Source organism: Portunus trituberculatus, chromosome 3 (genome assembly GCF_017591435.1).
Source record: "Portunus trituberculatus isolate SZX2019 chromosome 3, ASM1759143v1, whole genome shotgun sequence".
Taxonomy (NCBI): domain Eukaryota; kingdom Metazoa; phylum Arthropoda; class Malacostraca; order Decapoda; family Portunidae; genus Portunus; species Portunus trituberculatus.
In genome coordinates, this window is record NC_059257.1 from 2,533,051 (window position 1) to 2,548,325 (window position 15,275).

General features: G+C 33.5%; 1 protein-coding gene across 2 annotated transcripts in view; it reads left to right on the plus strand.

Annotated features, from left to right (window-relative positions):
• LOC123509195 (beta-1,3-galactosyltransferase 1-like) overlaps positions 1 to 13,609 on the plus strand; it is a 41,815-nt gene extending 28,206 nt beyond the window's left edge. For both annotated transcript variants that reach the window (XM_045263399.1, XM_045263396.1), the window contains exons 3-6: positions 7,389 to 7,531; positions 7,664 to 7,782; positions 11,978 to 12,076; positions 12,817 to 13,609. In XM_045263399.1, coding sequence (XP_045119334.1) covers positions 7,389 to 7,531; positions 7,664 to 7,782; positions 11,978 to 12,076; positions 12,817 to 13,552 — 1,097 coding nt within the window. In that variant the 3' untranslated portion in view covers positions 13,553 to 13,609. The remainder of the gene's footprint in view (positions 1 to 7,388; positions 7,532 to 7,663; positions 7,783 to 11,977; positions 12,077 to 12,816) is intronic.
• Positions 13,610 to 15,275: the final 1,666 nt, after the last annotated feature.

The following is a 15,275-nucleotide window of genomic DNA, read 5'->3' on the forward strand; positions in this document are numbered from 1 at the left end:
TATATATATATATATATATATATGAGGGCCACCGCATTATTTCCCCTTTATTTATTTATATTATATGTGTAGCCTCTGGCCACCCAGCGCGGGCCCCTCGGGCCGTTCTATTGAGCAGACAACTCGCCTCCCTCTCCCTGTTTCTCGTTGTCTGGCCGGCGAGTCAGTACCAAGTTAGCCTTCAGCGGAGATAGACGCGCACTCTCGTCAGTCTGGCACAGGGTAGAGAGACGCGTGTTGGCTGGGCTTTTCGAGGTACTCAAGTAGTCCTCGGTCTGGGAGTTGTGCCCTCCTGTTTCAGTAGCTGGCTTGTTACCTGTAGACTGTGACGGTAAAGCAACGGGCTTGTTGCTCTAGGAGAAGTGTAGTTGGTTTGGCTGCACTTCTGTTTTGCGTCCGTCCTGTATTGTGGCGGCAACGCGTGGGAGACACGCGGCATTGTCTCGTCCTGTTTGTCGTTGTGGTGGCTGTGGTCACCAGTGTGTTTGGTGGGCGGCTGTGTACTCCCATTATCTGTTGTGTAGTATCAGTAGTATACTGTTTATAGTACCAAGTTAGCCTTTAGCGGAGATAGACACGCACTCTCGTCGGTCTGGCACAGGGTAGAGAGACGCGTGTTGGCTGGGCTTTTGAAGGTACTCAAGTAGTCATTGGTTTGGGAATTGTGCCCTTCCTTGAGTAGTTGGCTTGTTACTCGGTTAGACCGTGGCTGTGTAGGACAACGGGCTTGTTGTCTTAAGGAAAGTGTGGCCGGTTGGGGCTGCATTTCCTGTCTGTCGTTTGTCTCGTGGTGGCGGCGGGGAGGAGAGACACGTTTCTGTCTCGTCTTGATTGTTGCAGGTGGCTGTGGTCACCAGTGTGTTTGGTCGGCGGCTGTGTGCCCCCATCATCTTTTGTGTAGTATCAGTAGTATACTGTTTATGGTACCAGCCAGTCTTCAGCTGAGTTTAACACGTGCGCTCTGGGCACGGGAAGAGACATGTGTGCTGGACTGTGCGTTAGAAGTACTCAGTTGTCATTGGTCTGGGAGTTGTGCCCTCCTGTTTGAGTAGCTGGCTTGCAACTGGGTAGACCGTGGCTGTAGAACAGCGGCTTGTTGTTCTAGGGAAAGCGTAGTTGGTTTGGCTACACTTCTCGAGAGTTGCGTTTGTTCACTCGTGGTGTGGCGGCGCGGAGGAGAGACACGTTTCTGTCTCGTCTTGTTGTTGTTGTTGGTGGTGGCCGTAGTCACCAGTGTGTTTTGGTGGGCGGCTGTGTGCCTCATCATCTTTAGTATAGCCCCAGTGGTATACTGTATTGTAGTGGTTGTAGCCACACGCGCTAGTGAAGGTTGAGAAGCTTCATGCTGTCGGCCAGGTGTGCGTAGTTCTCGTCCGTCAGACTTGTCTGTGACGAGTATATGGACTCCTTCTGTGGCTGTTGTCACCCGTAGGTGGTGTCTGGGCTTGTGTGTAGACCACCGGATGTGCTGTACACATCATATCTTGTAGTAGTTGTAGCCTAGGGAAGTCAGTCTGACAGGTGTTAGGAAGCGCTTGTCGTAGTAGGATAGTATAGTAATATACTGCGCGTGTTGTCCCAGTCTGTGATTTATCACAGTCTGTGGGCAAAGCGTGTGGAGAGGCATTAATACCTCATAGAGAAGTGGGTGGAACTGTCCTTGTGGGCGGTTTCTCTAGGGAGTATTAAGGCCTCGCCCTGTTACACATAACATCTACCATTTATAAATTTCACTTGGTTGGGTACGGGAGGAGAAGGAGTTGCTAAGGAGATTCCCTTACAGTGGAGGACGTTGTACACTGTTGGCGACCTTTAAAGAACCTGAGGGTTATGGCTGCTGTGATATATAGTAGTGGGAACTCAGTGGAGTGTTATATTCCCCACTGTACTGTACCGTAACAAAATGGCGATCGTGCCAGACCAACACACTCCTCAGTCAGTAGCAGCAGATAGTCACCGCTAGAGTGGCGTACGTAACAGAAAGTTGGCGACCTCGTCAGGATAACACCCTAATGAGCTGTAGCAGTTAACCGTAGCCGTGACGGTAATAATATATATATATATATATATATATATATATATATATATATATATATATATATATATATATATATATATATATATATATATATATATATATATATATATATATATATATATATATATATATATATATTACATACATACATACACACACACACACACACACACACATATATATATATATATATATATATATATATATATATATATATATATATATATATATATATATATATATATATATACATACATACACACACACACACACACACATATATATATATATATATATATATATATATATATATATATATATATATATATATATATATATATATATATATATATATATATATATATATATATATATATATATATATATATATATATATATATATATATATATATATATATATATATATATATATATATATATATATATATATATATATATATATATATATATATATATATATATATATATATATATATATATATATATATATATATATATATATATATATATATATATATATATATATATATATATATATATATATATATATATATATATATATATATATATATATATATATATATATATATATATATATATATATATATATATATATATATATATATATATATATATATATATATATATATATATATATATATATATATATATATATATATATATATATATATATATATATATATATATATATATATATATATATATATATATATATATATATATATATATATATATATATATATATATATATATATATATATATATATATATATATATATATATATATATATATATATATATATATATATATATATATATATATATATATATATATATATATATATATATATATATATATATATATATATATATATATATATATATATATATATATATATATATATATATATATATATATATATATATATATATATATATATATATATATATATATATATATATATATATATATATATATATATATATATATATATATATATATATATATATATATATATATATATATATATATATATATATATATATATATATATATATATATATATATATATATATATATATATATATATATATATATATATATATATATATATATATATATATATATATATATATATATATATATATATATATATATATATATATATATATATATATATATATATATATATATATATATATATATATATATATATATATATATATATATATATATATATATATATATATATATATATATATATATATATATATATATATATATATATATATATATATATATATATATATATATATATATATATATATATATATATATATATATATATATATATATATATATATATATATATATATATATATATATATATATATATATATATATATATATATATATATATATATATATATATATATATATATATATATATATATATATATATATATATATATATATATATATATATATATATATATATATATATATATATATATATATATATATATATATATATATATATATATATATATATATATATATATATATATATATATATATATATATATATATATATATATATATATATATATATATATATATATATATATATATATATATATATATATATATATATATATATATATATATATATATATATATATATATATATATATATATATATATATATATATATATATATATATATATATATATATATATATATATATATATATATATATATATATATATATATATATATATATATATATATATATATATATATATATATATATATATATATATATATATATATATATATATATATATATATATATATATATATATATATATATATATATATATATATATATATATATATATATATATATATATATATATATATATATATATATATATATATATATATATATATATATATATATATATATATATATATATATATATATATATATATATATATATATATATATATATATATATATATATATATATATATATATATATATATATATATATATATATATATATATATATATATATATATATATATATATATATATATATATATATATATATATATATATATATATATATATATATATATATATATATATATATATATATACATACATATATAGCTGTAAAATTGTGTACATCGGCTCAACAAGCCGAAAATTGAAATGATTTAAGTGAGAGCACATGGGTGTCTCCTTTAGAACAGGCAAAAAACTTCTTTGTCAAAAGAAACCAAACAAAGATCATGCTTTTTGGGAACAGGATTTAAAAAAAAAAATCGTACACAGCCAAGACATTGTCTGAACTGAGAATCGCTGAATCACTTTGCATTCATAAATATAAGCCTAATCTTAATAATCAAGAAACATCCATCCAACTAGCTGTAATTCCATAATTACATACGGCATCATATCCATTTGTTGTTTTCTTTTTGGTTCTCTAGATTTTATTTTTCAGTAACTAAAGTTTTTATCTTTATTTTTTTTTTTTTAGTTTTATTAGCTTTTTATATAAGAATTTTTTTTTTTTTTTTTACTTCGTACAAATGGTTAGGGTATTAAACTTTACTTCTATTAGAATTGTGTGGATCAGGTATGTGTGATAGGTGTTGGTGCTAGGACTAGGATAAATTAGAGATTTTGCAGTCCAGAACCTCTTTCTTCCGGAGGTCTTTGGATGTTAAACACGTTCCCCTCATTCACTTTTGACATGTGTTTTAGTGTCTGAAGATAGAATTATGTTTGTCCCGAAATATTACAAGAATTTAGAGAGAAATAGTGATGTTACTCTGGCTTTTCTTAAACGCCCTCTCTCTTTCTCTCTCTCTCTCTCTCTCTCTCTCTCTCTCTCTCTCTCTCTCTCTCTCTCTCTCTCTCTCTCTCTATATATATATATATATATATATATATATATATATATATATATATATATATATATATATATATATATATATATATATATATATATATATATATATATATATATATATATATATATATATATATATATATATATATATATATATATATATATATATATATATATATATATATATATATATATATATATATATATATATATATATATATATATATATATATATATATATATATATATATATATATATATATATGTGTGTGTGTGTGTGTGTGTGTGTGTGTGTGTGTGTGTGTGTGTGTGTGTGTGTGTAATCCACCACGGTCGCCTACTGGTCAGCAAAGCAGCCTTCCCCATTGCAGAGCGAGCTCAGAGCTCATAGACAGATCTTCAGGTAGGACTGAGACCACAACACACTTCATGCAGCGGGAAAGCGAAGCCACAACTCCTCGAGTTATATCCCGTACCTACTCCCTGTTAGGTGAACAGAGGCTACATATTAACAAGCTTGCCCATTCGCCTCGCCTCTTCCTTGGACTCGAACCCGGACCCTCTCGGTTTAGAGCCGAGCATGCTAACCAATACACTACACGGTGTGTGTGTGTGTGTGTGTGTGTGTGTGTGTGTGTGTGTGTGTGTGTGTGTGTGTGTGTGTGTATTGATAATAATAATAATAATAATAATATACGGTTTATTAATTTGGCAATGTAAAATTACACTGAAAATGTACAGGGGCGGGGGGGACATTAAAAACAATGAAATGAAATGCTTAACCTAACTATGGGTCTAACTTAACCTAGAATTTACTTATTAACTTACTTATTTATTTAAGGCTCGCACAATAGTGGGCACCGCGCTAAGTCGGTACCGATCAGTACGCGGTGCTCTTAAGGGCGCCACGCGATTCTGGTGTCGGGTGGCGCGAGCATGGGGAGGCACGTCGGGGGGTAGCAGGTGGCGGAGACGTGGATGACTCAGCAGTCTTGTGGCCAGCCTCGGCAGACCCAGGCAGGTCAGGGCGTCCTCGTAGGACCTGTAGGCAGGCCCAAGGATGACCCTGAACGCCCTCCTTTGAACCCTCTCCAGCTGTTGTCGTTGTGTGAGGTTCAGGGAGGAGGACCACGCTGGGGCGGCATACATGAGCTTAGGGAGTATAAAGGTGAGGTACACTCCCCTCAGCTCATCTGCCGGTGCTCCCAGGGACCTGAGTCGGCGCAGTAAATAGATTTTGTATGAGGCTGACCTGATGATGTTGGAAACATGCTGCTTCCATGATAATTGATCATCCACCAAGACACCTAGAAGCTTGGTGCTGCGGACCACCTGGAGGGAGTGAGGGCCCACAGATAGCTGGGGAGGGGGGACTGCTGCTGTGGAGGTACAAATGTGCATCACCACGGTCTTGGTGTGGTTGATGGTCATTTTGTTGTCCTCCGTCCACGTCTGTAGTTGGTTAAGAGTGGACTGAAGTGCTGAGAAGTCTGGGTTGGTGTTGTTGACGGGTACGCCCACGGTGCAGTCGTCCACATACTTCCAGCGGTGGGGGGTGTGGACGAGAGCATCGTTGATGAGGATGAGGAAGCACAGTGGACCCATCTTGGTCCCCTGAGGGACCCCGCATGTGAGCTGTTGGAAAGAGGAGACAGAGCCCTGATAACGAACGGCCTGACGCCTTCCCGTGAGGAAGTCTGCCAGCCACGCTATCAGGTAGGGAGAGAGACCCAGAGTGATGGCTTTATTTATCACAACAGTGTGATCAACAAGATCAAAGGCCTTTCTGAAGTCCACAAAAGCAATAGCTAGAGAAGTGTTGCGTTTGTCCAGGTGGCTGTGGACGAATTCCAGGAAGCTGACAAGGTAGTGAGATGTGGAGGTGGATTTAATATTACCAAATTGTTGTGTGTCAATAGAGATACAAATTTTGTTATAGGCCCAGTCGAACACAAAATCTTCACAGATAAGGCTGGGTATAGGGGTGATGGCGACTGGTCTTAGATCATTCAGTGACTGTGGATTGGAAATTTTGGGGAGGGGGGTGACATAAGATGTCTTCCAGTCATCGGGGCAGGAATGTTGAGAAAGGTGTGTGTGTGTGTGTGTGTGTGTGTGTGTGTGTGTGTGTGTGTGTGTGTGTGTGATAAGAGTGAAGTGGGGTTGGATTTGGGAGGTTGTACTCACAAGATAAAAGAAATAAGTAAAAAAAATCAGTACGATAGGTGCCTTTATATTTGGAAAAAAAAAAAAAATATATATATATATATATATATATATATATATATATATATATATATATATATATATATATATATATATATATATATATATATATATGTTTAGTTATAGGAAAATATAAACAGTTCTCTCGTATTACAGGCCATGCTGGGTCCAGACTGCCATGGCCGTGGTCGGCCTTTGCTTCAAGATACCTATCTGTATTATTAATACTCGTCGTTTTGCTGTGCTGTGGAAACGTGGTTCTTCTCGAGCTGGTATCCTTCTTTACTAATGTTTGCAACGTAAGAAAAACATTTTTTTTATTCATTCAAAATGTCGATTTTTCTTCAACATTAGATATCTAAAGTAATCATTATCACGACTCAGTGTGAGAGCAGCTCAATGTTTAAAAACTGTAATGTGTCTCATGACAGGCAAGTGAGTCAAACCTAGAGATGAAAGCAGATGGTGGAGATGATAGGCCGCATAAACTGAAGGAAGTCACTCCTTCCCTCGGGGCGCACTTCAATAACCATGAGGAGTTCCCTTACCGGTAAGTGCTCAGACATGTATAAAAAACTACAATCAAGCAACTAACTTTTAAAAGAGACAGCCATTAAAATTTCTGAGGCCTCTTTTATTGCAAAAACTCTTTGTATGCCAGATATGGACTTCATTCTTAACGTCATGGTGTTCGAGTTTTAGCTGAAAAACTCGAGCGGCAGGTAATTGCCGCTTTTCCAATTTGTCATAAAAGAGAAAGGTTTGTGACAACACTAGAAAACACAAATCATTAGATAAATCTAGAAGAATAACTAGCTCAGCAAAGGAAAGAAATATCTGATGTTTCATGACGGACATTGTAAAAGTATTTTGAGTAAATTGTTTCTGTTTCCAACTGAAACATGCTTAGATATATCAAGACAAATATTTATTTCAAACGTTAGAATTGATAGAATTGGTGGTTATACATTAATCTATAAAGACACGGGAAACAGGCAAGGAAAACGCGTAATCCTGTACATTAGATACACATTACAGTATAGTTGTTAAGGGTGGATTAGGGAGGCGGTGGAGGAGTGTATAAGGTGGTAAGCGTGGGATCGGATAGATGTCCACACGCAGATTCGAATCTTACCACGTACTGCCTTGATGCTTTGCCATTTGTTGAGCGATTTAAGTTAACTCCATGTCACCATGATAACCAGGTTCTAGGTGGTTACACCAAAGAGGCGCTTGGGTGGTGATTTTGGTCCCTAATATGGGTAACCACTATAATTAAAATAGCCTGCACCACTAAGGGGTGGAAGCTGAACAGCGCTTCCCATACTCTTCAAGTAAACTTACAGGTGCTATAGGCCACAACATAAGAAAAAAAATATTAAGGAAGAGTCACAATAAATGATATCGTGTCAAATGTAAAAGCTACCGAATACTACGAAGGGAATTAACTTCACACTATAGCAGGAAATAAATAAATCCGGAAAGTACAATCAAGTATGTTTGGTAGATAATCTGAATTTTTAAATAATATCGAATGTAAATTAGGATGAAGCTTTTGCCGAAAATAAGAGAAAATCAAGAGAAAAGAACCAGACTTAAGGAGGGTAAATTTTTAGAGAATAAAAGGGTATCTAAAGGGTGTTCAGCGGCACCGGTCAGAGAAATCGTCAGGACAAGGAAGTGAGATATAAGGCTGGCTGTAGGAGAGATGAGATATGACGGTAAAAGGCGGGAAGGGGATAAAAAATTTTCAGAGGTCAAACAGCTGCATTACTAGGTGAGGTGTGATCTGAGTCACTTTATGATGAAATGGGTGACGTGAGGTCTAGGAGAATGGAGGAGGATGAAAAGGAGAGATTTGAGAGGTAACTGCTAATGAGGTATATAAATATTTCATTGATAAATTATATACCTCCCAAGTAACTAACATCCCATATAGAACAATACGATCATAGAAGATTGACCTTTACTTGAATTTTTTTTTATACCATATGGGCTTTTCACGGGAATTTCTGGGCTAAAGGGGATACTTTTTGGGGTACCTTCTATCTCAAAGATGACTGGTTAGTTAAAACACTACAAAAGAATGATTTCGACAGACTACTGCTTCCGTCTCAAGCACCCATCTCCGTGTGCTGAGCTCAAAGCGAAACTCAGGGAGTATGACAGGGAGGCGTACATTTCTTACTTTATTATCAGCCTTAATCGTCCAAACGTTGTATTGATAATTTGTTTGTTTTTCGTGTTATATATGATATAGAGGTTGTCTACAAAAAGGTCTTTGACCCTTCCATCATCTGAATTGCATGCGCCTTACATATATATATATATATATATATATATATATATATATATATATATATATATATATATATATATATATATATATATATATATATATATATATATATATATATATATATATATATATATATATATATATATATATATATATATATATATATATATATATATATATATATATTTTTTTTTTTTTTTTTTTTTTTTTTTTTTCGGTTTACGTCTGGTTTCCCAATTACATTAGGGCTAGAACGGTGTCTCATGACAGAGGAGTCAGTAGGACTTTGATTGTGGCATTTGGGAACCGTTGCTCCAGTGGATGCAATCCTAATCTCGGACCGTGGCCAGGATTTGAACCCGTGGTCTTGAGAACTCTGGGGCCAACATAGCGCGCGCGGTCCCACTGCACCACGGCGACCCCATATATATATATATATATATATATATATATATATATATATATATATATATATATATATATATATATATATATATATATATATATATATATATACTCCAGCTTGTCTCAAAAAGAAAAGAAAAACTCCTTCATTCACAGAAAATGTAAAAAAAAAAAAAAATAAAATAAATAAATAAATATTTCTGACATATGGCCAAAAATATTTCAAATAACTTTAATTTCCTTTTTTCATTTCTCTCTTTTATTTCTTCGTATTGGCACCCAAGCTAATTAGTCTGTTTGTAAAGTTGAAATCTCTTTTTAAACGTTTGCTAGAACTTTACCTTGAATGATTTTAACCTTGTTTCTTTCTCTCCTGCACCCTCTGACTATTTTATTCCTTCTAATATAATTCTCTGGAATAAAGCTTTTCACGCCTTCGCTGGTTTAAACCTACAGAAACCTTATGGGCCTGATGGAGGTCATTCATATGGTTCCCAAAACTTCATTGGTTGCACCTTGCCTGGCCAAACAACTTTATCTATAGAATTCAACCTTTCATTCCTAATGGAAGTCTGCCTATATTCAGTCTGTCTCTGAAAAAAAGTTGACTGTTCCAATCACTTGAACTTCTGCAATATCATTTTAATCTATCCTCAATTGGAATATTATCAAACATGTATGATTTCACAATTATCTATCTGATTGGAAGAATATTTTCTGTCAAGGCCGTTCTACTGGTGATCTTCTGGATCTCTTTATGAAGTCTGAGTCATCTTCTTTTAGAGATTTTGATGAAACTTTTATTGCTGCATTAGACATATCAAAAGCTATGATAAAAAGTTGGCACAAACTTCGTTGTCCAACCTACTTACCCCAAATTAGCTTCTATCCTTCCCTCTGTACCTTTTTTTCATGTCTCCTCTCCAACCGTTATATTGTTACTGTGTTAGACGGCCACTGCTGTTCTCCAAAATTTATCAACAGTGGTATTTCAAACTTCTTGCTCTATCCACTCCAACGCTGCTAATCTACACTTTTCCACGTCTTTTTAAAGACAACCAACCTTTAAAGAAGCAAACAGATAACGCAATGGCGGTACAGAACGTTTAATGTCTAATTAATTATCTGATTATCAGAACCATGCGTGCTTTTGGATCCGAGGGGTCTCCAAGCGCACGGGTTCGAATCCTGTCCGCGGTCCGAGTGCAGGTTGGGCTTCCTCACTCGGGGCAACGGTTTCCTATCGGGTGGGCTTTGAGATAGGAGGTACGCCAAAAAGTATCTCCTTTAACCCATAAATTTCCGTGAAAAGCCCACATGGCACTTGACTATCCTCCTCTTCTAAGCTAAATATCCTCGGTCTCTCCTAATAATCTACACTGGAAACTTCACATTTCATCACTTGCTAACACAGCCTCTACAAAGCTAGGCGTTATATATATATATATATATATATATATATATATATATATATATATATATATATATATATATATATATATATATATATATATATATCTTTTGGCTAACTCTATCGAACCTGCACTGGAACTAGCAGCTAAGTGGGCTTTTTTGTTTATATATTTCCGTTGCAGTATAGTTCTTGACCAAGTATTATGAGAACAATATAAGTCTATCAAAATCAGTTGAAAGGAGAATAAGTAAAAAAAAAAAGAGAAATATTTTTGCTTATTTTCGAGATTAAAGCTATAGAATATGCACTCATTAGAGAAAAGTAGGTTAAGAAGGGACATGATAATTTTTTTTAAGTAGTTTAGGAATTATAACAAATGACATTTTAAGAAAGTTTTTAGGTTTGAGGAAGAGATTAAGAAGAACAGTACTGATATTGGAATGAATTGGTTGGTGAATGGAACGGTTGATAGTCAAAACGAGACTTTAAGAGATTAGACCGGTATATAGAATGGAAGTGGTATGTGGAAATGTGCAGGTACGTTTATTCAATTAATGCCACGTGCAGATCTGATTGCCTTTTGTAGCTTTCCCCATTTTTATATATTATTGTTTGACTTGTGTGCAGATACCCAATTAATGAACCTCATCTATGCCGTGGCGGGGTCTTCATCATCAACATCATTCCTGTAGCTTTGTCTAACTTTGAGTCACGCCGTAGAATCAGGTAAGTCTCTCTCTCTCTCTCTCTCTCTCTCTCTCTCTCTCTCTCTCTCTCTCTCTCTCTCTCTCTCTCTTTTAAGGTTTCAATTTTTTTTTTTTTTTGTGTGTGAAATTTATTCCCTACTTGAAACGTAAGCGCACACACGTACACATCCGTAAATTCACTTTTCTGAATGCACACACACACACACACACACACACACACACACACACACACACACACACACACACACACACACCGCGTAGTGTAGTGGTTAGCACGCTCGACTCACAATCGAGAGGGCCGGGTTCGAATCTCGGCGCGGCGAGGCAAATGGGCAAGCCTCTTAATGTGTAGCCCCTGTTCACTTAGCAGTAAATAGGTACGGGATGTAACTCGAGGGATTGTGGCCTCGCTTTCCCGGTGTGTGGAGTGTGTTGTGGTCTCAGTCCTACCCGAAGATCGGTCTATTAGCTCTGAGCTCGCTCCGTAATGGGGAAGACACACACACACACACTCACACACACACACACACACACACACACACACACACACACACTATGATAGATATATATTTTATTTTATAAATATGTGTCTAAATTTAGTAGACCATAACAACATTTGTACGAATATATATTTTTGACATTCACTTTATTTATTCATTTATTTTTTCTATTTATTTATCTATTTATTTATTCTATTTTAATTTATTTTATATATTTATTTATTTATTTATTTATTTATTTTTTTTTTGTTGGAAACAGACACACCTGGGCTAGTCGGGCAACAAGAGAAAGTATCGACATAAGGAGTGTCTTCCTCGTGGGCGTCACCAACAACACTAAATACCAACAGCTCATTGATGAGGAAAGCCGAACCTACCACGACATCATTCAAGTGAATATCATTGACAACTATCGCAACCTGTCGCTAAAGACGTTAACAATTCTTCACTGGACTACGACATATTGCCCTGGAGCATCTTGGCTCCTAAAGAGTGATGACGATGTGTTCGTCAATCCCTTTGCACTGAGGAAAATGTTTTCTGATAATAAAAAGGCGGGCTTTCTTTGCTCAATCAATCGATTTCTATGGGTATGTCGCAAGGACAAACGGTGCCCTAAAAAGTGGGCAGTATCATCACAGGAATATCAGCATAATATATATCCTCCATATTGCACTGGTGCTGCCTATGCTGTCAACTCCAGCATGGTCAGGAAATTATTGGCTGATGCGAATAAAAAACACCCATTCGTGATAGAAGACGTATATTTCACTGGCATCCTTGCCTTGCGTTATATGGCCGAGTATGTGGATATAAGAAATAGATTTTATTTTCATGCTTCTAATATAACCGAACAATTTTGGAATGGTGAAATAATATTTAGTATGTTTGAAGCAAATGTCAGAAACGTATCGTATTACACTCTTTGGAGTAAGATTGTTCATTACTATCGTAAACAGACTATGCTCTTACCTTTGGTAAATGCCAATGTGTAGAACCATTTCTCTTCTAATAAACATCTTTTTCCAACCAAAAACAGTGTATGAGGAAACAACCATTTTTTTATTATTTGTCATTTCTTGTATGCAACGTATGTATACGCAAAAAAAAAAAAAAAAAAAAAAAAAAAATATATATATATATATATATATATATATATATATATATATATATATATATATATATATATATATATATATATATATATATATATATATATATATCATAGTCAACGGATACATGATGTGTCAAAGGTGGTTTTGCGCATCAGCCTGTCACATAAGTGGGCAAAAATTTCTACGTATATTGTATACACTTTCATATCTTGGGTCATATAGAAAATTAACAGAAATGCCAAGAGGTGAAATGAAAAAAAAAAATTGTCTTCATGTTTTATATCTGTATTAGTTTATTGCAACAATTCGTAATAACTTAGCAATCAGTATTTATTAGTATTTTTTATGTAAGAGGGAGAACTACCAAGGACAAAACAAAAAAATAGTAAAAAAAAAAAATAAATAAATAATAAATACCCCCCAAAATCAAAAGAATTAGTCAAAATTCAGGGACAGATGTCTTGTCGCCTTTCTCTTAAAAGAAGTTAAATCAAAGGAAGATGGAAATACAGAAACAGGCAGGAAGTTCCAGAGTTTACCGTAGTGAAAGATATTAATGACTGGGAATACTGGTTACCTCCTGTATTAGAGGGTTGGACACAATAGGAATGAGAGGACGAAGATAGTCTATTCCATATTGTAGAACAGTCTTTTGAATGCGATGATATCATCAGATTTCTGATGAAATGTTATATAAACGGCAAATCAAAAATAAAGTATCATAAGCATATAACATCGCGCGCTACGCAAAATCACAACCTCCACTCCAGTCATTTGCAGGATTTCCTTTAACTATGCCAAAATTGTGTGTTATCTCTCTCTCTCTCTCTCTCTCTCTCTCTCTCTCTCCAGTAAGGACATTATTTCAGTTAGCAATTTTGATAGAGAGGCTAGCTCTATGGCCATAAAGAGAAGGAAACTGTTGTTTGACCGTTGTTAAGTGAATTAAAAAAAAACAGTTGTAGTAATGAGAGAGAGAGAGAGAGAGAGAGAGAGAGAGAGAGAGAGAGAGAGAGAGAGAGAGAGAGAGAGACGTTCACTTGTAGCCTAACCTTTATACTTTCATCAATGTTTATAGGTACTCTCTCATTTTCCTGCCTACAAACATCTTTGTGATCTTCGGGACTATATGTATCTTTAATAGTGTTCTTCCATACTGCCAAACGTGATATCGTTATTATCATCAGCATCATTCCTATCCTATTTTTTTTTTCTTTTTGCCAGGAAATATTTTATTCCTATGCTGCCTAACTACCCATTCAATCACTTCATTCATGAAGAAGCTGTAGGGTTAGTTCCATAAAACTGCTGTAATGGATAAACACGACCTAACATGTAAGATAAATTTTTACTTAGGTATAATAGTCAAGCATTTTTTTTTTATTTGTATATGTACTACATACTTGTTTTAAAATCAGTACTAACCTCTACTTTCGTGTCAAGTCTCACTTGCTAGAGCTCCCCACGTTAATTAATTTGAAGTCCACATGACAGTATGTGTCGCAAATTAATGATAACTATGTCAGTTTCTTCCTTTAGATACTATCAGATTTACTGGTTTAATAGGTTAGAATTGGAAAATTTGCTAAATAACATGATTTGC